This window comes from Melopsittacus undulatus, chromosome 12 (genome assembly GCF_012275295.1).
Source record: "Melopsittacus undulatus isolate bMelUnd1 chromosome 12, bMelUnd1.mat.Z, whole genome shotgun sequence".
Lineage (NCBI taxonomy): Eukaryota > Metazoa > Chordata > Aves > Psittaciformes > Psittaculidae > Melopsittacus > Melopsittacus undulatus.
The window spans coordinates 20,821,007-20,845,726 of record NC_047538.1 but is presented as its reverse complement, the minus strand read 5'-3'; the positions used below and the strand labels follow the sequence as shown (position 1 = coordinate 20,845,726).

Genomic DNA, 24,720 nt, shown 5'->3' with positions numbered 1-24,720 from the left:
TATGGTCCCTCCTCATAGGGCAGCTCTGCTTGTTTGGGTGGGTTCAGAGCCTGCTTTGCCAGCAATGAGGATGAAGCCATTTGTATTTTACAGCTGTAAGAGGAAGATCCATGTTTCATTCCAACTCATGCATCAGCAGCAGCATGAGCTCCTGTTGCAGGAGCAGCCCTTCTGCACCACACATCTATGGGCTCATGGTCTTCTGCAAAACTGCACAGCTGCATGTATTTTAAAGACCATGAAGCTGCCCCAGAAGGACAGAACTTTGTACTGGTGATAATTCACAGCCCAGGGGCTCCAGCTCAGCTCCAGTTTTTGGTGTTGAGCTCTGGAAGGGGGAGGACGGGAGCATCTTTGCACTGGTGGAGCCAGCAGTGGTTTTCTGCAGGAGTCATTGACACCATGGCTCCAGAGTACTATTTCCATCCCCACTTTAACACAGAGAGCTCATGCAGTGCCCATCACTGGTGGTGGCATCACTGTTACATCCCTTGGGCCAGATTTGGTTGCTGCTTTGGGCTCGCGGTGCACTGCAGGATATCTTGATGCCTATAAGTGCCTCTGTCCCTCTCAGGGGTGACCACACGTACGCAGACAGCTACATCACAGTCCTGCCAAAGGGGACAGAGTTTGTGGTGTTCAGCATCGACGGCTCCTTTGCAGCCAGTGTATCCATCATGGGCAGCGACCCCAAAGTCCGCGCCGGAGCCGTCGACGTTGTAAGGTCAGCAGCAGGGCTGTGGGACACTCAGTGTGGTTTACACTGGCTTTACTCTAGCTTTGCAAGCCATTGACTTGTGCTTTTCATTGCAGGCACTGGCAAGACCTCGGCTACCTCATTATCTATGTCACGGGCCGCCCCGACATGCAGAAGCAGAGGGTGGTAGCGTGGTTAGCACAGCACAACTTCCCCCATGGCATCGTCTCCTTCTGCGATGGGCTCGTCCACGACCCGCTGCGGCACAAGGCCAACTTCCTGAAATCCCTCATCACAGACGTAAGCTCTGCTGAAACGTGACCATAGCACAGGGTTTAGGTTGCTCCTCGTCCCATTGCCCCTGTCAGCACCAGTCTCTTGGCAGCGATGTGACCTGCAGTAGAAGATTAATCTGTTCATTTTATTTTCAGCCTTTTATTGCTCTACAGAAGCATCTACACTGTCAAATTGTGTCATCTCTGCTCAGCACTGCTCCATTTCATGCTCCACTGGTCCTTCCAACACAAATGTCTGATGAAGCAGAGGCTGCAGTGCCTCCCTTGCCCATAGGTGCCCTTTTTGCACCTGTGTGGTGGCTCTGGCTGCCCGTGGTGTACCCAGCAGCTCTGAGAGCACATGGAGCTGCTGCAGCCATGGCCTTGCACCACACAACCATGATGAGAGGCTCCACAGAGCATCTCCCCAAGCGTTTGACCCCTGGGGGTTCTTAACATCACTCAGCCCAGAGCCTCAGAAGAGCTCTGGATACAACAAGTGTTTCTGCCTGGCAAGTGAAGGAGGTGCCAGTGTCCTGAGCACTTGTGCCTGGCCTGGAATAGCAGGGAAAGCCCTTCAGTAACTCTCTTGGGCCCCTTGTTTCAGCCTGAGACACGGTGGTAGGAGAAGCTGGCCTTTACTGGCTGCCTGCTCTCCCTTATCCTCCAGAAGAACAAGTCTGTGACCAGGGTCAGAGATTTCCTTTCCATCCCCTTGGCCTGCCTGTGGCTTTGGGGACAAAGCTGGCTGGTCCATGGCGACACCAGTGTCCACTTTCCCCTCCAGCTCCTAAGCCCACTAAGGAAACCTTAGGAGCTGCTCTCTGCTCAGAGTGGAGGCAGGCAAATCCCTGGAAAGCAGCATATGTTCCTGCCTGTCCCTTCTTAAACAGCAGTGTCCATACAGCAGCATGGCTGGTGGAGGGGAACACTCCCTGCTAATGAGTACTGCAGGGGGTTGCAGACTGCTCCTCTCCCCCCTGACAAGTCAGCAGTGAAGTGTGTGGTGTCTGTGCCCCCCACAGACATCAAGGGAAGGCTGTGGATCAAGAAGCAGAGATCTGCTTTTGTATTGTTGTTACTCCTCTTGTTCTGGGCTGTGAACACCCCGAGCTCTGTTAATTAGTGCTTTGCACAGTGGGGCCTTCTCCAGCTGGGAACTTACATAAGTTACCGACCTGAGATTCCCACAGATGCTATTAAAAACCAAAGCCTGCCTGTTGAGCAGCGTGGGGCTCCTGCATGTTCTCACCACGTGTTGCTTTCTCTCCCTGCAGCTCCACATGAGGATCCATGCAGCATATGGATCTACTAAGGACATCTCTGTGTACAGCTCCATCAGCCTCCCGCCCACCCACATCTACATCGTTGGCCGACCCACCAAGAAGCTGCAAAGCCAGTGTCAGGTAGGAGCCAGGCTGAGTTGCCAAGGGTCTGCCATGGGGAGGGCGAGGGGAATTTGGTCATCATTGGTGACTGAGGTTGTGTTCACCACGAGGATGGACCTGTCTCACACAGCAGGACCACATAGATCTGTCTGAGCCGTTCCATGCTCTGTGCTGGAGAACCTGACATGGCAAAGGTGTTTGGTTGTCAGTGGAGCTGTTCCTCACACCTGCCCTCACCCCTCTTACCCGCAGTTCATCACGGAGGGGTATGCAGCCCACCTGGCCCAGCTGGAGTACAACCACCGCGCGCGCCCTGCCAAGAACACCACGCGCATGGCACTGAGGAAGGGCAGCTTCGGGCTGCCCAGCCAGGCTGAGTTCCTGCGCAAGAGGAACCACCTCCTGAGGACCATCTCCTCCCAGCCCTCGGCCACCGGCCACCGGCCCGAGCGCACCCAGAGCCAGTCCGACAGCGACAGGGACAGGGACCGGGAGCGCAGCCAAAGGAGCATGAGCATCGCTACGGGATGCTGGGGCCGGAGCGCAGCATCCCGGCTGGAGTCTGGCCTCTTGGGGCAGAAGTAGCCAGGCCGGAGCCAGCGACTGTCGGCTGCAGCCACCAGAGGAGAAACTAAAGGGGAAGAGGGATGAGGCCAGTGTTACGGGCTGGAAGGGTAAATATGGTGCTACTCTAATAACATCATGGTATTCTGGGAAGAGATGGGATGGTTCCCATGCAGAACGTGCAGGCCTTACAGCGGGAGCGTCGGGTTTGTGCAGCATGAGCCCAAGGAACAGCTGGAAATGGGGGGGGGGAAAGTCTCCAGGTCAAGATTGCACTCTCTCTCCTGCCTCCTTCTCTTATCCAGGTTTAGTGACTGTAAATACGTGCCTCTGCGCCTTGTTAGCCATCGTTCGATACGTGACCGAGTGCTGTCCTCAGAGCCACAGGAACAGGGGATGAGGCTGGGGAACTCCTTGGTTGTCCCAGGAGTCAGACTGCTCTGCTGGTACCAGCACGGGGTGGGCTTGGGGTTCAATAAGGCTCTTTCCTGGCACAGGGGTCCCCAAGCAAGGGGTTTATCATGGGCTGTGCCAGGCAGAGCAACCGAGAGCTTTACCTGTACAAAGAGCTTCAAGTGCAGCCACTTTCTCAAGGAGAACGTGCAGTGGCAAAGCATAAAGATGTGTCGATGCTGTTGGTAGGGGCTGAACGTCGGCAGATTCATGCCCATAAAGTGGGGTTGTTACTGCTAGCACTGTTATTTTTTAGAGACCTTTTAGAAGCCGATGGAACTCAATGCATTGACCTATTAAAGAGGAATCCAAGTTTGAGCTGTTACAAACCTCAGACACTTACTTTGCTGTTAAAGTCTCCAGATATTCTCACTATATATCCTTTCTGAAAGTAACCACGTGTATTGGGAAGCAGCTGCAGGCACTCAGCAGCTACATTGCATTGCAGTTCTGCTCAGCCAAATGCAGGGTCTGACTCTCAACACCCACCTCTGAGACGATTTCTTCTTCCCAGGTTCTCTCCTGAGTTCAGTAGCAGCTCTCATGGGAAACCAGACCTGCTTCTTTTACCTGTCGTTACTGAACTGTAAAACCTCATTGTTTTTTGCACTGATGATTTTTAGAATGAAAACCTGTTCCCATCTCATGTAGCTACACCCAACTGTTTGTAGTGCATGACAATGAACTATTGCTAAGCCAGGGTGTGTGTGTATATATATACATAATGTGCATATACATATGCACACGCACACACACGTATATATATGTATATAAAGGATAAAACCAATCTGTGCAGAAGCTTTCCCGGCAGTAAGGAGACTGTAAGGGACTGTGCCAACGTCAGGCAACCTTAAGAAAAGGCCATATCTTAAAACCTCCTGGTGTGTTTCTCAGTGGACGTGCCTGAGCTGATGGTTTGTGTGCTGCTGGAGCGAGCCAGGGCTGGGTGCATAGCAGAGGGGAGCTGTGGGTGTGCAGCACACACAGCAGCAGCACTGGAGGGGAGCAGTGCCTAGAGCCAGGGCTCACCAGAAGCCCCTCAGTCCTGTCCCTCCCAGGTCAGCCTGGCCCCAGGGATGGGTCCAGTTCCCTCCTCGCACACACCTCTGGGGGCAGAGGGGCATTCACCCCCTGGTGCCCATTTACAGACTCCAGTTGGCCTCTTCCCATGGAGATTTTATAGTCCTACCGACTGTGTGTAACCAACCCTGCTTCCCCCTCCACACTTCCTGTCTTTGTACCACTTTCTACTTCTGAGGATCTTATTTGTAACAGAGAATTTTGTAGACTGGCTGCTTCATTTTCTTACCTGTTTCAATCCCAAGTGCAGGACGGCCGCACTGAGATGCACAGCACTGTGAACGCTGCTCTGCGCCACGGTAGGCAGATCCTAACCCACCAGACACCCGAGGCAGATCTCGTGTTCGGGGCACTGCAGGGTCAGAGCGGAGGCAGAGCAGGGACAGTGCTGAGCTGGTGCTGGAGCACTGGAACCCACTGCCCACCCACTGCCCAGTGCAGCTCCCATGTCCTGCAGCCTTGGCTGCAGACTCTTTAAGCACTTCTCTTTGATAATGATTCAAGTGCAGAATGTACCTGAGGACTTTTGTTACCGAAACCTGACTTCCCTTCCTGCCGACTCGGTTCAGCTCTCTCTGGATGTATATCCAGAGCTTGACCGACGTGAGTTGTCCCAGCTTTTTGCTAGCCGTTCTATCCAACAGATGCCATCTGAGTAGGAAGCCAAGCCACAATCCATCCTTTGGAGTCACCAAACCACATCACACAGTAATTCCTGCAAATCTGGATATGGCCTTTGCAAAATTAACTGCCCTCCAAGCCCACAGCCGAGGCATGATCTGTACATTACAAGATGTTCACATTTTCTTATGTGTAGATAGTGTAAAACAAAGGCGAATGTAAATGTTCAACATAAAAAGTGGATATATAAAATGGAAAGTTATTTATTTATGTAGAGGAAACAAACCACAGATGTCTGGAGGGACTGGAACCTTCAGGGTTTATTAATATTTAAAAATGTAGCTTTTTTGTTTCAGGCATTATGTACAAAGCAATTATTTTATGGACCAAGTTTAATGTAACGTCAACGAATGCAGAAGTGCAATATTATACTCACCTCTCCATCACTCCATGGTTTAAATGGCTATTAACCAGTTAGACTGACAATCATAGCACCTCTGTCCTCATCCTTTGTTGAGCTTGAAACTTGCCCGGGGCCTTTCCCTGGCCCCCCATCTGTTGCCATTGTATGGATCCAACACGGAGAAGCAATTGTAGAGCAGGACCTTTACTGCTGCAATAATACCAGAGGAGGTGGGTGTAGTTACCAGGAAACACGCCAATAAGTTTTCCTCCACCGATTCAGTCCATCACAGTCTACATCAACCTATCCTCAGCCGCCCCCATCTGGCACTCATCTATCTGAAGCAAAGATCAACATGCTACTCACTCAAAGAACAATAGCAATAGTTTAACTCTGTGTTTATAACCTGTTTGTTCCGAGCTGTTTTGGAGAGCAATGCATGTAACCCGATGCCTTTCCACCTGTATGGAAGAGGATCCGTCTGGATGCAGTGAGGGAGAAGATGACTGTATACCCCATAGAAGGGCACTGTCGGGTTCAAGACCTAATCTTACCTTTGTTACAAACCACTTGTTTGCAATGAAAAGCATCTGAAGTTTCTTGTATCCTTCCTCCCTTACCGTTGTCTGGGCAGCCCTGGGTGCGACGGTCGCAGCCCACGTCGTGTTCTCACACAGGAGCACATTGCAGCCTGCACCACACAGGCTGCTCAGCCTTTCCTTGTTCTCCATTGTTTCCATGGGAATCAAACTTTGCTGCGGAGCTCAGAGGTTTTATAACGAAAAGCAGCTTTTTTGTATTACTGCACTCTCGGGCCACGCTTTCTACCTGCCGCTGTCCCTTCCACGTCCTTGGAGACCGACAGAGCCCACGTGTTCCCTCGGAGGCTGGTGTCCACATCCCTCCGGCACCATGAGGCGAAAGCCTAATACCAAAACCGTTTACAGTGTCCGACCCGCGAGCCGAGAGCAGGAACCTAGCCAAAGGGTGACAACCGCCGTGCTTGCTGCAGCAGCCCCTTCTTCAGGTATCGCCACTGTTTGCTGCATTTCCTATTAGTTCTAGAAGCCTTACGGTCCCTCCCTGTCCTCCTCAGCCCCTCTCTGCCTGTTGATACCCCCTCGATTTTATATTCCAAGGATGTTAGTTCTATTTTTCTTTACAAAAACTTGTTTTTGGGGTAACGGAGGCGAGTGGGGAACACTGGAGGCCATGCCCGAGGGCGCTGGGTACGCCCCTGGGTGTACAGCACCCCTGCCCATGACTCGCTTGTGTGTGACAAACCCTTCTGTACAACCTCCTTCTCCTCCTTGCTGTTAGTGCATCGTTCCAATGCCTGGGTGTGCTTTGTGTACAGTAGCATTGTGAGTTACACAGATTAAAGAAATGGGAAGGCTCTTCTCTGTCTGCTTTTTTAATGGGGGGGGAAGACTCTAGAAACAGACAAGTCACAAAACCCAAGTGAGCAGGCACCAGTTTAATGGGGTTACAGCCATGAATAGAACATGGAAACCATGCAGATCACTCCTGCAGGACCCATTTTTCCTTTAATCCTTTTGTCCTTTCTAGGTGTTTTACAATGGGCAGGTTGATGGAGTTCACAGTGGGGGAAAGGCTGGTTGTTTGCTTCACAGTGCTCATGGGCCTAAAGAAGCCCCAAACCCCAGTGCTGCCCAGGCCCTGTGCTGTGGGGAAGGGACACAAGTTGCATGCAGGGACAGCAGGGCAAAGCCACCCCCCTGTGAAGCACCCCAGATGAAGCTGCAAAGGCTGAGTAAAGCCCTAGGGACACAGCAAAGGGTGGCACTTAAAGGTGCCTGAGCAGAGCCATGCAGCAGCACAGCTGCTCCTCCCTAAGCAGGAATGGCTGAGGGCCTACAAGCCTGCAACACCTGCAGCACAGGCCATGTGGATGCAGCAAGGGAGGAGCCATGAGCAGCCCTTAAAGGTAAAGAGCAGCAGCCAGCTGCATTTTGTGGCCCTGGAGCACACCTTGTCCTGGCCACAGCATTGGCTCCCACTCACCAAAGCCCAGAGCTGAGGGGCAGCAGCACCTTGAGGTGCTCAGCACCTGCGAGCCCATCCCCTGGGTGCTGCTGAGCTCCAGCCTCAAAACAGCAAGCAGAGCTCAAGGGCATTACAGCCACACTGGCCTCAGTCAGGAAAGGGAGGGGAGAAGCTGTGTACTGGGAGATGCACCATTAAAGTCACTCTCCTTCCCAGTCAGTAACTTACAGAGCAGCTGGAAATGCCCCCGGGGAAGCATCTTGACGTGGTGCTGTGGGCATGGTCCAGAGGCAGAGGCTCACACTGGGGCTGGCCCCGGCAGCAGGACAGGCTCCCAGCACTGCTGGTGCTTGTGTGCTCACTGCAGCATCCCCGTCCTCGCCTGGAAGGTCAGCCCGTCCCCTCGGGTGGCTTGCTGCAAAGGGAGATGGGTGCTCACAGCATCCCCTGCCCCAGCAGGAAGGACCAACAGCACCCACCGCTGCCAGGGTCAAGTTTGTCCTGGCAGAGCCAGGGAGGAAAGACAGCTCCTCTGTCACCCTCAGCTCATTGGCAGCACATTCCCATTACCTTGTTAATCTCCTTGTGTCTCTCCTTGCTGACGATTTCTTCCAGTACTTCTCCATCTCCCTTAATAAGCCTGCAAGACAAGCACAACCCCACGGACCATGAGGACCATCACCAGCCACGCTGGTCCCCAGATGGTGCTGACCCCCCTGCAGGCAGTGTGCTACCACCAGCTCCTTCATAGAGGTATGTGCCCAGGACCAAGTGCTGAGCTGCTGCACCTCCAGGTAAGGCAGCAATCACCTATCCCTGAAGTGCTATTATGTGACTTCTGTTGCTTGAACAGTCAAGCTTTTCCATTGCTCTTGAGGGACTGATGTCACCACACTGCAGCGAGGACAGATGTGGTCCCATAGGAATCAGCCTCCCCCTGCACAGGGCACCCATCCCTGCCCCAAGCTTCACTGTCACCAGCAGCAACCCCAACCCCTACAAAACCTCTTCTTTCCTCACAGGTTCAGGTCTGGCCCTGGCTGCCCCAGGGCTGTGCTGAGCCATTCAGAAAGAGGAGCCAGACCAGAGAGCAAATCCCAAGCAGCTCACACCTCCAGCCATGAGCAGACACTGAATTGTCTTCATTACATGCCTTGCAGGGAACTGACCTTTGTTCCACACCTCCCTGAGCCCCGCAGGCTGCCTTCTATTTAAAGACTGGACTTGTCATTCCCAATTCTCTTCAGTGCCGTGTTTGCTGCTTGCTGGGAAGATGCAGTTTATTAAAAACTGGGTCATTTCTGTTTGGCAGCCAAATGAACTTGGGTTCGTTGTTGTCTGCAACCCCAAGGGGTGCACTCCCTCCTCACCTGCACCTCCATGCTAACTGGGGCCAAGTGCTTCAGAGCTCAAAGGCAAGTGCAGGAGGCAGTGGGGTGAGGAGGTGTCAGTCACCCCCCTGCTTCCTGTTCTGCCCCTGTTGTGCAGTCCCATTTAACAGGGACAAGCTGAACTTGCCATAGCACAAGGAACAAACCTCCTGCCTCCAGGAGCAGGGTGCTCTGTGCCTGCATCCCACAGCTCCTTGCATGGCGCCCCAGCACAATTTGGTGTCAAACACATCACTTCTAGGGAAGTTACAGCAGGTCTGACTGGAGGGGATCTGTGAGGGATCAGCCTTTGCTGCTCAAGAGGTCCAGGGCCCATGCATGGTACTGCAGTGCCATGGATGGGCATCCTCCAGGACTCAACCCACACAACATGGATGCGTATGGAGAACCCATCTTCCTTTTCCCCAGGGATCATACCTGGTTCTCCCTGTTTCAGGATCCACCACTCTCCTTATGACGCTCTGCCTTGCATCCCATTCTTCCTTTGTCATTGGCTTCATAGCCTGGATTCTGGACTTTTGTTCATCTGTCAAAACTGGAATACATCAGTTAGAGCCATGACAGGGGCCAGCTCCTGCTGACAGGCACAGCACCATGCCTGAACAGTCACACATGCACCAGTTTCCTGGTGGTCCTCGGGGTTCAGTGGTGAACCATGCAAAGGAAGGGCCACTTCACATCCCAAAGCCAGTCCCAAAGGCTGTGCTAGTGCTGACTGTGTCCTTCCATTTGGCACCTTTGTCCCCTGCTCACATCTATAAATGACATCTAAACACAAATCAGTCTCTGAACGTGGCCTCTTATGTTTGCTTGATGTGGCCTGAAGGTGGCCACAGCTCATAGGAAGGAAGAGAGCCTGGAGCTCCTCCCTGTGCACAGCCCTGCTTCCTCACACACCCACATGGGTCCCAGCAGGGGCAATGTGTGAGCATCCTTCCCCAGCACTGGTTTCAGCAGGAGGCAAACACCATCATTACCTGGTCCAGCATCCACCAGAGATTCCTTGTGCCACTGCTCCAGCGAGGGGCCGGGCACCACTTCTCCTTTGGCTTTCTCCTCCTTAGCCTTTTCCTTTGACTTCTTTTTTGACTTCTTCTTTATCCTCTTCTTCTTCTTCCTCCTCTTGTCTTTGTCTTTGGTTCGCTTTTTTTTGCTGTGTCGACTCTTCTTTGTTTTGGAGTCACTGTCACTGGAGTCACCAGAAGAGGAGCTGGAGGAAGAGGAAGACGAGGAGGAGCTGGTGGATGAAGATGCTGGCTCAGAGGAAGAGGTACTTGCCTTCCTCTTCTTTTTGTCCTTTCCTTCCTTCTTCTTTTCTGCAGTACATAAGAAGAGGTTGAGTGCCCTGGCCCTGCAGCAGCAGGGATGCTGCTTATCCCCCTCCCAGCTTGGTTCCTGTCATGCCAACACCCTGACCACATCACAGTGTGTGGATCCACGCTGCCAGACCAGCATACAAGGGGCTGCAGGGCTCTGCACTTGTCAGAACCAGTCCAAACTGGGCACAAAGTCCACAGCAAGGTGGCAGACACCTATGTAGTGAAAACCAAAGCCCTCTTTTCCCACCTAGGCCCTTCCTGCACCCAGAAATGGGGTGAGAGCAGGGGGGTCACGGGCCTCTCTCCCACCTTCCTTAGCTGCTGAGCTCGACTTGTGCCTGTGACACCCAGACGAGCGCTTCCTCGGGGGGGAGCTGCTGCCCTGCTGCGAGTCCTTGCTGCTCTTCCTCCTCTTCTTCTCCTTCCTCTCCTGTCTGCTCCGGGAATTGCTCCTGCTCCGTGATCGCTTCCGAGACCGGCTGTGAGCCATGGTGCAGCAGCCCTGGGGGAACAGAGTGATCCCGTGCCATGGGGAGCCCCAGATCCATCAGAGCAGCAACACAGGCTGGTCACGGCCCGAAACCGGGGTCCTGCCTCTGCCCTTCCACCGGGTTCATGGCCATGGCGAGCAGCTCCTCCTGATCCCAAGCTTCACCCAGGCCCGGCTGCTGCAATGGGAGAAGCAGCCCCTTCTCTCTGGCTCCAACACAAGGAGCTTGCTACGTGCTGGCCCTTTAAGAGCTCAGCACCAGGTGTTCTGGCCCTTTAAGAGCTCAGCACCAGGTGCGCTGACCCTTTAAGACCCCGGCTACAGGCGCGACCCCTTTAAGAGTGCACCTCTTTAACACCCCCCCCGGTGCCACCGCAGTGAGCGGCCGGCTCTCCGCTCCTTACCCCGCTCCACCGCTGCCCTCGGCCGCTCCGGCCCCGCCGCAGGTAAGGGGAGGACGAACGGAGGGAGGGAGGGAGGGAGCGCGGCCTCACCGCGGCCTCACCATGGCCTCACCTCGGCCTCACCGCGGCCTCACCACGGCCGGGCCCCACCGGCACCGAGCGGAGCGGCCGCCGCCGGCTCCCTGCTGGCTCCCCCCACACTTCCGGTCCCCGTGCTCGGGTCCGACTGGCAGCCGGGCCGCGATCTTTGGTTCCGGGTCTCAGCGTTCAGCTTCATGTTCGGGCCCAATCCGGGCGGGATGGGAACCGATGAGGTTTGGTGCTGAAGGAAACGAAGGCTTCATGTGCGGTGTCCTGAGGTTCGGTGTCCTCCAGCCCTGGGTCCATGCGGGAACGCAGAACCTGGTGTCCTTCCCGGGATGCACATGTAGGGGGCTTGCTCATGCACAGCTCATCCGTGCCCTGCGCTAATGGCATCCCATAAAGCACAGCGGGAAGGTTCCAACCAGCACCTTTGGTGTGAGCTCACACTCACCCCTTCACAGTGAGCGCTGGTGCAAAGCCCAGGCGCTGTCATTACTGCAGGTGAATGAGTGAAAAAGCTCTTTCTACATGCAGTGGGGTCTGTGTACAGCAAATGTGTTCCATTAATGTCCCATAGAGCCAAGTGCAGCCTCTAAAACAAGATACCCGATTGCTTTAGTTTGGTGTGTAGAGGCTGTGATTTCAACAGTTAAACAGGGAAGGCCCTTGACCCTCCTCATACAGAACTGTCAGAGAGGCTTGATCCCAAAAAGAAGCCTCAGGCTGCACCCAGGTTATTTTACATCTCCACTTGCTCATGTAACTGAAGCCAGAGATCTAAATGTGTGCTCCTGCCTTCCTCTGGCAAGCTCTGCTGTGCTGCAGGTGGCTCCCAAAGCCCATTTGTGCTTCCTTCCTCAGGTTCACCCTATCTTTGAAAGGGCAATTCTAGTTCAAAAGAGCTGGTGGAGGACCTGAGATCCTCTTGATCACCCCCACGGGATCAGCAGTCCCTGCACTGCTCCTGTGGGATGGATTTGTCTGGCTCAGGTAAACCCCTGTTGAGGATCATCCCATGCTGTTCCCAGCAGCCCATTGTGAATCGCCTGTGTCTCACTTCTGAGCAGCTCCTTTGCTGTCACTTAGCAACTAAAAGCTCTTCCCCAGATGGTAACAACAGGGCTTTATTGCACTGCTCTTTCCCACTTACAGTGGGACCCGCGATGCTGGCACTGAGGTTTCACAGAAGGCAAACACCTTTGGGTGCTCTCCTTGTACACCTGAAAGTACTTACAGAGCCTCTGCAGTGAATCCGTGTCAAGTCTTTCTGTGTCTCTCAAGCAGTCCTCCAGCCTGAGTGTGAGCCAAGCACCGGCTCCTTCAGCTCTCCAAGCAGGTGAGGCTTCCCTAACCCAGCAGGACTGGGTTTGCAGCACCTCCCAAGGTGGTGAAGTGCTCCTTACGTGACTTGTGCATCCATCAAAGAGTCTCAGAGGTCAAAAAGGAGCTTTAGGAAACTTGGTCTGAAAAATTCAGGCTCTACCATTGCTAGCCCAAGGAACAGAGATCCACAGTTCCAGGCACATCGTCTTTAAGGGTCTCTGTGAACCCATCTCCAAACCCCTCTGCTTCCACCAGCTCAGGCTTCTTGTTGCACATGGGGCAGAGCTGGTTGCGGATGGCAGAGGATCTCATCCAAACAATGAGGTTCCAGCGTTCCCCGGAGGCAATGGGAAGTGCCCCATGGATCTGCCCTCCTCGGTGTAACAGCCCCTGGGCTCCCACGTGTTCAATCTCTATGTACTTTGGCACGGGGGTAGGATCCTGGAACAGGAAAGGGAGGTGGATACAGCATTATGCCAGAAAGTCCCTAGCAGAACAATGCTCAAACAGCTGGAACTTGTACTTGTGACCCCTGCACCCTCAGCACCCAGTGACCACCATGGAGAGGACTCACTGCACCTCTGGAATGCAGCCACTTCAGTGGGGGCTTGGCAGCAGTTTAATGCAATTGTTTTCCCAGAGGGAATTTAAAGAGAGAGTTTCAACCAAAGACCTGCTTCACCCGTGTATGGGACCTTTCACCCCTCTATTGCCAGGAGTCCTCTGGAAATCAGGGCTACAGATTTAGGTTTAAGTCTCACCTGAAATGGATTCCTGCTCACTATGTCAGCTGTGAAATGATGGGCTGGTTTGTTCCAACCCAGTTTCTATACAATTACTGTCTGTCCTCTCTTTGAAGCTTGAATACTGGTGATGTGTTTGTAGGAGAACAAGGACTCCTGTACAACCAACACGTTTTTAAACAGGGGGAAGGAACAGAGCAGGTCTGACTGTCAGAAATTAAGAACTGTTTTATAGCACACACTTAGTGCCTTGAAACTGGGGGGATGAGGAGATAGAGGGAAATAGAACCACTGTCCACACTAGGAATATACCCAGTACCTGGCTGAGATCCCCAAAGTACAAGTTGCCTTCAGTGAAGTCTTTGCCCAGTGAAACGTTTAAGGTGACTTCTGCATTGTCATAGTGAGAGCTCAGATCCAGATCTTCGTGTAGTGAGTACTTGACGACAAAGGCCTTGTGGCTGTCCAGGCAGGCACCCCCCAGGTCGGGATAGAGCAGTGCTGTTATGGGCCGCAGGTATTTCTCACGCAGGGGTGTGATGAAGGTTTCATCCATCCCAAGCTCATTTAGCAAAACCTGTCCCAAAGAGAGGAGAGGGGAAGAGCTGATCAGCTACATCTGCTGCTCCATCAGAGCTGTCTTGTTCTCTCCTAACCCTGCTGCTTGTCAGATAAAGAACTTTAGAGCAAAGGCTCCAGCTACAGGCAAAAGGAGGAGGATCAAGGTGCAAAGTGATGGGGAAAAGACAGAGTAAGATCAAAAGTTGAGTGTTCTTTAAAAACGGACTCCTTGATTTAAATGTGTATTGCTTTAATACACGGCACTCTTTGCTCTATCAACTCCCATCCCCTCCCATTGCACGCCCCTGTCCTTTTGTCTGTATGATACATTCCCTCAACCCCTTCACTTCAAGGGGGCTGTATTGAAATTGCACTGTGCTCAAATTACAGGCCTTTGGAAAGGAAAGGAGCATGAAGTGAGGAGGTGAACAGAGTCTGCTTGTGAGCACTCCCCTAAAGAAGCACAAGAGACAGTGAGTCCTACCCCATAGTTATTCATAGTGTTGGGCCTGCCTTTAGGCATATCCGACTGCTCAAAGTTCTCCAGCTCATCCACAAAGGTTTGGCAGAACTCCTCTGTGAACACTGGGAGCCGATAGATCCTCTTCTCTGCCAAGAGAAAGGAGACACAGGTTGCTAGGGACAATAACAGGCAAGAGTGTTCTTGGCTGTCGTGCTGCCTGACAGGGAGAACACAGGATCCATGTGCTGTGCTCTGTGCTCAACCTGTTCAAAGGGCTGGAACCATTCCCTGGGATCAGCTCTGGGATGTGCTTCTGGTTTTTCACGTCGGGCCCTCATTTCCAGGCTTCCCCATCCAGCCAGGATGATCCAAATGCTTGCTCTGTGTGCCAAGGGGATGCTTTGAGAGAGTCTAGAGGGAGGGCAGTGAATCAGTGGCTCATGACAGGCCCCCAAATGCAGCCTCATGGAAGAAGGAGGCTGCTCAAGGTCTTTTGGGGGGTGTGGGATTCCCTTATCCAGTGCCAGCCTTCTGGGGAAACCAAGCTTTCTGACCTGCCTTTCAGGGTACAGCCCTAAAGGTCTGTGTAAGGGGAAGTCAGTATTGAGCATACAGAAGCTAAGAACAGCATGGAAAAGATGTGTGAAATCGTGCCTTGGACAGATCCAGCAGCACTGCACATACACAACATTTGTGTCTTTCTTTTTGTCTGGAGGAAAGGAAGCAACTTTGCAACTTTCCAACTTGCCATCCACATTTTGTCAGCTTTTCTGGTACAGAGGGAGCTCCACAGATGCCTCCAGGGAAGCTTAAAACCCAGATCCCTTTCTAAAAGCATGAAATCTAGATAGAAACAGTTCCAGCTCAGACTAACCAACAGGGACTGTCTGAAATGGTAAAGCACTTGGGGAGGGAAAACCAAGCTCCTGGCACTAACTGTTCCTTCAGCAGGCTCCCCTGTGAGGCTGTGGGACAAGCAGAACCCCAGCCCTGCTGCAGGCTGGAGCCTCTGATGAGACATCAGCAGACTGGGACTGGAAAAGAGAGAACAGCATCTTACCCAGAGCACAGCCATGCACAAAACTGCCTCTCCAGAGACGCTCGTCAAGCACAAAACAACATCCTGTTTGTCTTGGCTATGTCTCACATCTGAGCTATTACAGACGGGACTTGAAACCAGCTGTGAGCACTGAAGCTGCAGTGTCACAGAGGGATCTTAGAATCATAGGATAGTTAGGTCTTTGCGTTGTTTTCTTTACCTGAGAAGGACTGGAGGTAGCGCAGGAGGCCATGGAGATGAGCACCTGGTGATGTGCAGTATCTCACGATCTCCAGAAAGTCAGGGGACAGGAATGAATCCTGGCATCAAGGGAAGGATGAAAATACACAGAAACACAGTTAGTCTGCAGAGCAGTTTACAGCCCATCAGGGAAACAGACTTCCAGGCACATAAATAGGTAGAGTCTAGGGAGCATGGCTGATGACAGTCACACCTGGGTACTTCTGTGGCAGGATGCTAGTGGTTTTCTTGATGCTTTAGGTAAGTTGCTGCTTGCTCTGATTCATGGGTTTTGAAGTGTAACTGACCAGATGTACTCTTGGTGTGACAGGAAAGAGCCTGGGCTCCTAACAGGTAAATGCAAAGTCGTTCCTAGTAGATTTAGCATCTTGCCATGGCCTCAGCACACCAGTGACTATGCTCTGCGTTAAGCTCTTCCCCACACAGATCATGAGAGACAACGGCACAACAATGTCAGAACTTGTTACTGAAGGCTCACGGGGCAGGAAATCTGCACGGACTTGTCTGTGCATTGCTGTTGATCCGTGGTAATTATCCAGCTGGGAAGCCTTGGGCATGGCAAACATGAGGATATGCAAAGCAGAGACAGGCTACTCTGCCTTTGTGGTGGGGTGCATATGTGCAAGCAGCCTGCTTTCACCTGACACTAATAGGTAACATGTGTGCTCAGCACATAAAGGCTCCTTTCTGGGGCTGTTCCATTAGACCCCACTGACCCTGATGGCTGCAAGGGTACTTTTAAATTACTAATGGTATTCTGAGTACAGCTGGTATTCTGGTGCAGCTTCAATGCAGAACGACCCTTATCTGGCTATAGCCCAGGTGGAATCTCGCCTGGAGAACACGCTGTCCTATGAAAGCTTTAAACTCAGTCTTAATATGCTAGAGTTCAGCTTTAATTCAGCCCAGCTTCAGCAGTGTGCAGTGTTGAGGAGAGGGCTTCCTGCAGCAAAAACACAACTCCCCTGGGTACAAAGCAGGTTCCAAACACGCTGCCTACCTGCAGAGTGTACACTTCTGGGTGTTTCCTCTCGTAGCACTGGGAGATGATGGCTTTGCGTTTCAGTGACTGATGAATTAACCCTCTTCTTCTGGTCACTTCTGCCTCGATCTACAGGTGAGCAGCAGAGGACACTGTTAGAAAATCAAAACCCAGGATTTACTCCTTGCTTTAAACCAGTTGTTTTTGTTCCGGGCACCTCTGGGAGCCAGGGTTTGCTTTGCTTTGCTGGAGTCAAGACACAGCCAAGAAACAGCTGAAAAGCCAAATGCCTCAGAGGGATTTGGGACAAGTTCTCATTACAGATGGCTTTAAAAAGATAACTGAAGTTTGTGTCTGGATGCATCACATGGAGCTGTGAGCTCTCAGGCATTCAGATACCTCCTGGAACGCCAGCTTAAGAACATGGCTTATGTTCTGACAATACAGGCATTGTCCAAAATAAAGACATTGGCTGGGAGGAAGAGAAGAGCTGTCATGAAGGGATTACTGCGAAGTGTTGTTTGGACACGCTGCTCTGTCACTGCAGAGGATTCACACAGTTCTTCCTATTTAATAACCCTCTGGGAGATTAGTTTATAATGTTCCTGGGGGGGGGGGATGAAGGAAAGAGGGTGTGCTCCAGACCCCTGGTGATGTGGTTAGAATAACACCATTTTCTAAGGGAAGCAGCCATTCTCTGTCACCAGGGGGTTCACATATTCACATAACATGTTCACACATTCACATAACATGTTCACACATTCACGTAACATGTTCACATATTCACATAACATGTTCACATATTCATTCCCTTTCCCTGAAGGTCCTGTGAACAAAACAGGTTTCTTCCTCCCCTCCCTCCCAGCCTTAAGGTTTCTGGGCACCAGGACTGCTCCGTTCCTTATTGGCCTTGAGGGTCCCAGGCACCCTGTGCTGCTGCTGCTCTCATCCCAGCACAAGGAGCTCTAACAGCACCCACAGCAGTGCCTATAAATCAGCAGCTACAAGCCCTAAATGGGGCAGTTGGGCTGGAATTGCTGCTGGGCAGTGAGTGCTGTGACCCCTCCATGGCCAGGGATGGGGATGTTGTCGGCTTCCTCTGAGGGCTGAGTGACTTGCATTGATTCATATGACATTTGAGTGTGCATTATGGTGGTTGTAGTGAGACACAAAGCCATGCATTCATATCTGACCTGATCTGCAGAGGGTCTGGGTGACCACAAACTTAACAGAAAGCATCATTTATGGTCCAGAAATCCAAAATCCGGCTGTGTTATAAATTGTGTTTATTGTGCTACACTGTTCTGTGTTATTCTGAGGATGAATTCTACACTGACGATAACACCATGTTAAGGAAAGGGCACGTTCACTGCAGTTCACTTAGTGCCGTCACCGCCCTGCCAACAACCCTTCCATGCCCGTCCCTTCAGCGCCGCTGGGATCAGGAACCAGATCCCTCTCTGAATAGTGCCCTGAGGGAACGGTTCTTCCCATGCCCTCCTCCCGCAGGGCCCGTCGGGGCGATCCCGTCTCCAGACGCCCATTAAGAGCCATTAACAACATCCGGGACGAGTTAAAACCAACCGGACCGCACCAAAGCCTGGGCGCGGCCCTTAAGTGTTTACCTTCGGGTGCTGCCAACGCAAACACCGCCCTGACCGCAGACAGACACCGGAATGCGCTGCCTCCGGCTCCGGAGCCCCGCTCCGGGCCCGGTTAATGCCGAGCCCCGCTCACCTCCCTCAGCACGGCCCCGAAGTCCTCCTCGCTCCGGCAGCCCCGTTCCCGCAGCGCCTGCAACACACGCGGCCCGTGAGGCCCTGCCCGGCCGCGGCCCCGGGGCCGGGTCCCCGTTACCCCCCGTTACCCGTCCGTAGTCGCGGCGGAGCTGCCGCTCGTCCCGGTACCGGACGTGCAGCCCGTAGCGCCCCACGAAGATGTTGTCGGAGAGGAAGCAGGCGCAGGCCAGGAACGGGCGGCCCGCGGACATGTTTCCCACCGGCGGGTGGAGGCGGAGGCACCAAGTGTGGGTCCGGGCGTCAAACGGCTCCGCCGTGCGGGGGACAGCGCCGCTTCCGGTCGGGAGGAGGGAGCGTCGCGAAATTCCGATTCGATTAATAAACGAAGGGAGCTAAAACGTACCCGTTTTATCCGTTTTTATGTGGTTTTGGTGTCATTTCGGTGGCGTCACCGCGGACAGCGCCTGCGGCGGTGCCGCGTCACCCTCACCCTGTCCTCGGTGGGGACGGGACAGCGCTTCCACCCCGTGTAACCGGTCACTGCTGACCCGGTGACAGAGCCCCGACCGGCGCTGACACCACACGGGACAGAGGCAGCACCGGGGGGGGATCAACCACTGCCCGTTCTGAACGGGGAGGGAAGGACGCGCTGAATGCGGGGCTCGGGGCTCAGGAGTGGGTTTGCGGGGTTGCCATTTGCAGACGGTCCCTTACGGTCCACGGCCACGGGGCGCTGTGGTGCCCGGCCCGGCCCTGCCCACGGTGCCGATGGAGGCGGCGCTGGCGGCGGCCGAGGAGGAGGCGGCGGCGGCGGCCGAGGCCTGCGGACACGGCAGCAGGCTCCAGGACATCCACCGGCTGCTGGCCGAGGGCTGCTTCCCCCCCAGCTTCTGCGCCATCAAGAGGAAGAACCTCAAGCGATACGCGCAGAAGTTCGTCGTTGACGGTGGGGGCACCGCGGGACAGCCCCGGGGGGGGACGGGGTGGATGGGGTGGAAGGGACCATAAAGTGCATCCAGTGCCATTCCCTTCCCATGGGCAGGGACCTCTTCCACTGGAGCAGCTGCTCCAAGCCCTGTGTCCTGGAGCACTGCCAGGGATGGGGCAGTCCCCCCTGTGCCATGTCTGTGCCTGGGCATCACTTTTGGGGTGCAGAACGGGTAACCTGGGGTGGCAGCACGGGATGAGCCACAGCTGGCCTGGGAGGACCACGGCAGCTCAGTCCTGGGTGCACAAAAGAGGTCCCTGGGGTTATTTGTGTGCGATCCCAGTGTAAGAGCACTCTGCAGTGTGCAGCAGAAGGTCCCAAAGCAACAGCCCCACTTTGTTGGGTTTCACCTGGTTTTCCCACTGTAGAAAATGCCCCTTTCCCTGGGACTGAGTGGGTGCAATGGCTGTGAGAGGATCTGTTTCACATAAAGCACTCCCATCTGCAGGCGGCTGCCTCTACTATGTGGGACCCAAGAAGGAGGAGAAGCGGGAGGTGGTCGTGGATCCCGAACGGAGGCGGCAGGTCTTCCTGGAAAGCCACTTCACTGACATCGGGAACCACCTGGGCCAGAAGAAGACGGTGCACCGGATTCAGAGCCGGTACTACTGGCTGGGGATTGTGAAAGATGTTGTGGACTGGGTAAGTTGGGAGCAGTGACTGTGTTGGTGACACCAGGATGCCCAGGGAGCAGCCACAAGAGCCCTGCTGCAGGGACAGTGTTTCTGGTGCCTGGTGGTTTGGAACAGGCACTGGGTCACTCTGCAGGTGAGACTGTTGGAACACCCCAAGGCAGCTGAGTAGATTGGGTGTCTTCCCCCAGCATCAGCAAAGCCATGCGGGTAGGACTCATTGTGGCCAATGGAGGAACATGGGATGGTTTCAGCCTTGCTGAGTCTGGCTTTGAGCAGTCTGGATTCCTCCCGGAGCTGCCCACGTCTCTAAACTGTTGTACCAAGAGGAGCTCAGCCTTCCTGCTCATTCTCCTTGGCTGCTTGCCTCCCTGTGTTGTTGCTGCAAGCTCCCTGCAGCAGGGCTCTGCAACAGTGTGGTTTGAAGAAGCATGGTTGCATTACATGGTCCGAGCAGCCCATGCTGCATCCTGGGGCTGATGATTTATGTAGCTGGCAGTGGAAGTTATAAATACAACAAATATCTGCCTACAGCCAGGGTTAGAAATGTCTTAGCTATGGGCCACATGGTGAAAACTGTTTATTGTGTCAAAGAAAGCTGTCAGGTAGCACGTGAAAGGGGAGCTCTGTTGGCTGTTGTGTTGTGTCCTCTTGCACCTCGCTGTTCTGATTGGGTAGAAGGAAGCTGCTCAGATGTGCTGCCCACCTCATCCCTCCATAACCTGACAGAATCTGTCACCATGGTTTAAACTCTTTGACACCTCTGTTTGCTTTCCCAGATCAAGATGTGTGAAACATGTCAGAATGCAGAGCACAACAAGAACGTATCACGGAAAGCACGGCCTGTCAAAGCAGAATCACCCTGGGAAGTGCTGGGGTTAGACATCCATGGTGAGTGTCTGGGGCTGACAGGCTGTGTGGGGCTGACAGACAGGCTTTGCAAGGCTTCCACGTCAGCTCACAGGCAGCGTGGCAGACTTACTGCCTGCCACACGCAGGCACGTGAGCCAGAGCTGCTGCCTCCGGGTGAGGAGGTGCCAAAGAGGCCACAGAGCCTTCCAGGGTGCAACCTGATCCGTGTGAGCGGCTCTGCTCCCTCTCCACACACAATGGGAGCTGTGGGCGTGTGTTCCTTCCCAGAACTGAGCCTGGGATGGGTGTATTTTTGCTGACAAAGGCCACAGAAATGCATTGGCCGAATGACATTGCAGAGCAGAGTCATGGTTGTTCTTGCAGTGGTTGTGTTGCTGGGCTGGGTTTTTGACTCTCCTGATTCGGGTGATATTACAGCATCACATTGATCTTTCTTGATGCTTGTTTATATAGGACCTTTTCCTGAGACAAGCCAAAGCAATACACACATCCTCCTTGTGACTGACTATTTCACAAAGTGGGTTGAGGCTGCTCCTCTGCAGAAGAAAGATGCTTTATCAGTGGCTAAAGCCCTAGCTGCAGTTTTTTACAGGTGGGCTCCTCTGTTGTTGGTTACATTGCACCTCTGCAGTGAGAAGGGGAGTGCTGGGATGTGTGTTGCAAAAATACCCAACATCCACAAGCTGGTTCCCCACAAGAGCAGGATCACTCCTTATACAGGAGGCACTATGCAGTGCCTCTCAGTTGCTCTTCACAAAGTACTTGGGAAGAGACTGTTCTCCTCTTACCAGGGGCAGAGGCAGAAGCAGTTCTCTGAGTAGCCCCAAAGCCAATAGAGCTGGTGCCCCAGTTCTCTGCAGATGTTTTAAAGCCATTCCCTGATCCCTCCTAGGAAGTGTTCATTTTGCACTCACATGGTGCATGTCACCAGGTGACATTGTCCTTGTGGAAGATGCATGTGGCCAGCAGAGATTTACATTCTGAGCAGGAAACCTTGCTTTATCATCCAAAAGCAAGCAAGCTTGGCTGTTCTGGAACAGATGGAGCCAGCAGAGCTTTGTCTGCCCTTGGCGAGGTGAGGCCATGCCAGTCTCCTTAGGACAGACCCTGCTGGAGGATCTCTGTCCTTTTTATACCCCGTTATCACCAGTGCAGATTGAACTCCTCTGGCTCTGCCCTGCAGCTGATGGAATTAAAACCAGTTATTTGTCTTCTTCTTGCTCAGGTTTGGAGCATCCAAGAACATTTATGCCAGTCAGAGCTGGGACTTCTGTGAGGAGGTAGGTCAGTTGCTGGGTGGTTCAAAGATAAGCAGTTATGGGGTTTTTGGGGGGTATAGCTGCAGTATGCCATGTGTAGGGGAGCTGAGGAACTGATGCTGCCTATTCCCTGCCCCATCCCTGTTACCAGCAGTAGATAATTTGCCAGCTTTCAATCTGTCAGGGATTTAAGGCTGTGGTTCTGTGGTACAAGTCCTCCAGCCACATTGCAGCCTCTCTGCTCAGAGGGAAGCATCATGTGAGATCATGTCCATGATATTCCTGCCCTACCACAGGATTAACTGAGCTTCCCCCTGCTATGGAAAGCCTTGAGCACAGGAACAGTCATTGCAGAACATTCTCAGGTCTAACCTTCTGCTGAGCAGCATCTCCAGCATGGGGATAGTGCTGTCTTGTGGAGCATGTGAGCTGCTGGGTACAAACCTGCCTTGTTCTCCATGGCCATGGCCCCTTCTTTGCAGGTCAGCCGGCATCTGTGTGAGCGCTGGAACATCTCTCAGCTCCTCACCCCTGCAGACCCCACTGACTGCACAGGCCTGGACGACCACAGCGCAGAGCTGCTCAGATCCTCCCTCTGCAGCCTGGTGAATGAGAAGCCCAGTGAATGGGACACCCATCTCGACCCCGTGCTCTTCCATTTCCGCACCTCGGTCAACTCCAGCACCAAGTACCCCCCCTTCTTCCTCATGTTCAACCGATACGTGTGCCTGTCGTCCGAGGTAACTGCTCCACAAAGGAGAGCCTTGTAGGAGGTTTGCTGCTGGTACAGCTACCGAGTAACACCCCAATATCTGTGCCTTGTAGGTGGGCTTTGTCAAGGACTCTAAAGAGCAGGGGGCTGGCTCTGGGAAGGCAGACAGCCTCCCACCATTCACAGCTGCAGTTCAGGACCAGCAGAGCATGGTGAAGGAAATTGTAAGTCTTGGGGTGCCTTGAAGTCATTTTGCAGCTAAGTCCCCCAGGGTCCCTTGCACCAGGCTATGCAAGAGCTGCATGGAAGGGGTTTGCCCATACAAGAACAATGCTTTACATACTTAGAGCCCCTGCCCTGTCCAGAAATGCAGCCTCTCCTTTGCCTGCAGGCTTTCTCCTGTCACCAGGCATAGCAGGGAGCTCCCAGGCTTGAGCAAGGTTATGGAGCTGTGCATCCAGCTTGAAGGAGCAAGGCAGAAGCCAGTTCAGCACTGCCTGAAGCTCCACAGGCCTGGCCTAAGAGGAAGTGGCACTTGAGTGGAACCAAGGGCAGCAGGAGTAGAGCTGGACCCTCTGAGCCAGCACCATTTGGTGCCACAGAGAACTATGGTGTGGCTGCTCAGAGCTGGTTGATGAAATACAAGGGATTGGCTTGGTGGCTTTCCCCATCAAGGCTAATGAGAGCTGTGTCCCAGCTTGCCCAGCACCCTGCCATGTCATCTGCATCTCAGATCAGCGAAGGGAGTCTGTCCTTAGGTGGGGACAAAAAGCCTTTAGGGACACAGTTACATAACTAAGAGGTTAAAAGTAACCATGCCCCAAAATAGGAGGACAGAAACTGAGGAAGTTGGGGCTACCATGAGGACTAGTGAACAGAGAGCTGGGTTTGGGCAGAAAGGCCAGCGTTCAGCTCCTGCCTGTCTCTGATGTGCCTGGTGACCTTGGGCAGCTCATTTTGTCTCTGTTCCTTGGTCTTCTGACTTGATAAATGACCTCAGTGTCCCCTGTAGTGTGCTTGGCAATCTGTGTGCCAACAAATCACAGGCAAGACTCAAGTACTTTGTTTGCTCAGTCATTTCTTGCACTTGGACAGGGTTATGTGGTCCTCTCTGATCCCCTGCACTGTGATTCTTCTTGCTGAGGAATAGTGGGAGTAAAATGGGATGGGAGAGAGGCGGCCGAGGAGCTGGGCATGGGATCTGTTCCCAGCTCAGGCTCACTAGCTCAGCTCCCCTTTTGTGAACAGAGATACACATCACAGCACAGGGCAGTGAGAGCTTGCTCTGGGTAAGGCTGAAGCATTCTTTCCTGTCTAAGGGCACTTCTGGTGTGTAGGTCACCAGCACTCACCTGCAGACAGGCCAGGATTTGGGCTGTAATTAACAGGAAGCAATAAAGGCTTCCCCTGGCACTGTGTGACTCCAGCCTAGATCCCTTCTGCCCTCTACTGATGGAGAACTATCAGCTCCTCTGAGTGCAGCCATGAAATCACAGCTTTTGAATGGGAGGGCTGCTGGTGTGGGGTTGGTGGGAATAAGGTTGCAGAGACCTTGCTTAGTCCCTCCCTTGCCCCGGGTGCTGGCGCTGGCCCAGCCATGGCTTACTGAGCTGAGCTCCTCATGCTGCAGTGCTGTTTGCTTTCCCTGAGCTCATGTGAGACAGAGTTGAATTGGGTTTGAAGCAACATCTCAAGGCCCAACCCAAGTATTCCCCTTTCCAGGTGATTGCCAACATGACCACAGCCTACAAGCGGGAGAGGAAGAGCGTGAAGAGGAAGAGCCGGGGGCTGCCCTCTCTTGCCTTCAAAGTGGAAGACAACGTGTTCAGGAGCAATGCTGCTGGCTCCCTGAAGAAGCTGAAGAAGGGGCAGTTTGTGTCCTTCCAGATAGAGACGGTCCTGCCGCCCCAGCAGAGCATGGCTGGGGTGAAGAAAACCAGTTAGCCTCTGGGGCTGCCGGGGTCCTGTG

General features: G+C 53.4%; 3 protein-coding genes across 13 annotated transcripts in view; 1 reads left to right on the top strand and 2 right to left on the bottom strand.

Moving 5' to 3' along the window:
- PITPNM2 (phosphatidylinositol transfer protein membrane associated 2) overlaps positions 1 to 6,878 on the top strand; it is a 131,261-nt gene extending 124,383 nt beyond the window's left edge. For 7 of the 8 annotated variants that reach the window (XM_034068009.1, XM_034068007.1, XM_034068006.1 and 4 more), the window contains 4 exons: positions 575 to 724; positions 814 to 997; positions 2,250 to 2,378; positions 2,613 to 2,945. In XM_034068009.1, the coding sequence (XP_033923900.1) occupies positions 575 to 724; positions 814 to 997; positions 2,250 to 2,378; positions 2,613 to 2,945 (796 nt within the window). Of the gene's footprint in view, positions 1 to 574; positions 725 to 813; positions 998 to 2,249; positions 2,379 to 2,612 lie in introns of all 8 variants that reach the window. The other variant, XM_031045515.2, reaches the window with a different exon arrangement.
- Positions 6,879 to 6,943: 65 nt separating this feature from the next.
- ARL6IP4 (ARF like GTPase 6 interacting protein 4) lies at positions 6,944 to 11,361 on the bottom strand. Of its 4 annotated transcripts, none has more exons than XM_034068013.1 (6): positions 11,093 to 11,361; positions 10,508 to 10,700; positions 9,857 to 10,195; positions 9,297 to 9,405; positions 8,059 to 8,128; positions 6,944 to 7,903 (listed from the first exon to the last, which is right to left on the bottom strand). In XM_034068013.1, exons 2-6 carry the CDS (start codon positions 10,686 to 10,688, stop codon positions 7,847 to 7,849), a joined length of 756 nt encoding a protein of 251 aa, XP_033923904.1. In that variant the 5' UTR covers positions 10,689 to 10,700; positions 11,093 to 11,361; the 3' UTR covers positions 6,944 to 7,846. The 4 variants fall into 4 exon arrangements, with proteins under 4 accessions (XP_033923904.1, XP_033923903.1, XP_033923902.1 ...); XM_034068012.1 differs by having other exon boundaries at positions 9,297 to 9,414; positions 9,857 to 10,199; positions 10,521 to 10,700; positions 11,093 to 11,359; XM_034068011.1 differs by having other exon boundaries at positions 9,297 to 9,414; positions 11,205 to 11,358.
- A 923-nt stretch (positions 11,362 to 12,284) lies between these two features.
- On the bottom strand, positions 12,285 to 18,983 carry OGFOD2 (2-oxoglutarate and iron dependent oxygenase domain containing 2). Its single transcript, XM_034068447.1, has 9 exons — positions 18,973 to 18,983; positions 18,778 to 18,859; positions 18,416 to 18,679; positions 18,286 to 18,342; positions 16,567 to 16,677; positions 15,526 to 15,625; positions 14,288 to 14,412; positions 13,562 to 13,819; positions 12,285 to 12,940 (listed from the first exon to the last, which is right to left on the bottom strand). The coding sequence occupies exons 1-9, from the start codon at positions 18,981 to 18,983 to the stop codon at positions 12,665 to 12,667; spliced, it is 1,284 nt and encodes a 427-aa protein (XP_033924338.1). The 3' UTR covers positions 12,285 to 12,664.
- Between the last annotated feature and the right edge of the window lie 5,737 nt (positions 18,984 to 24,720).

Excerpts from the sequence above, each read along its gene's own strand:
- ARL6IP4 (XM_034068011.1), bottom strand. The coding sequence starts at position 10,688 with ATGGCTCACAGCCGGTCTCGGAAGCGATCACGGAGCAGGAGCAATTCC. Across the intron at positions 10,196-10,507 it reads GAGCTCAGCAGCTAAGGAAG|AAAAGAAGAAGGAAGGAAAG; the intron begins GTGGGAGAGAGG and ends TATGTACTGCAG. Across the intron at positions 9,415-9,856 it reads TCTGGTGGATGCTGGACCAG|TTTTGACAGATGAACAAAAG; the intron begins GTAATGATGGTG and ends GATGTATTCCAG.
- OGFOD2 (XM_034068447.1), bottom strand. Across the intron at positions 15,626-16,566 it reads CAGAAGTGTACACTCTGCAG|GATTCATTCCTGTCCCCTGA; the intron begins GTAGGCAGCGTG and ends CCTTGATGCCAG. Across the intron at positions 14,413-15,525 it reads CTACCTCCAGTCCTTCTCAG|AGAAGAGGATCTATCGGCTC; the intron begins GTAAAGAAAACA and ends TTCTCTTGGCAG.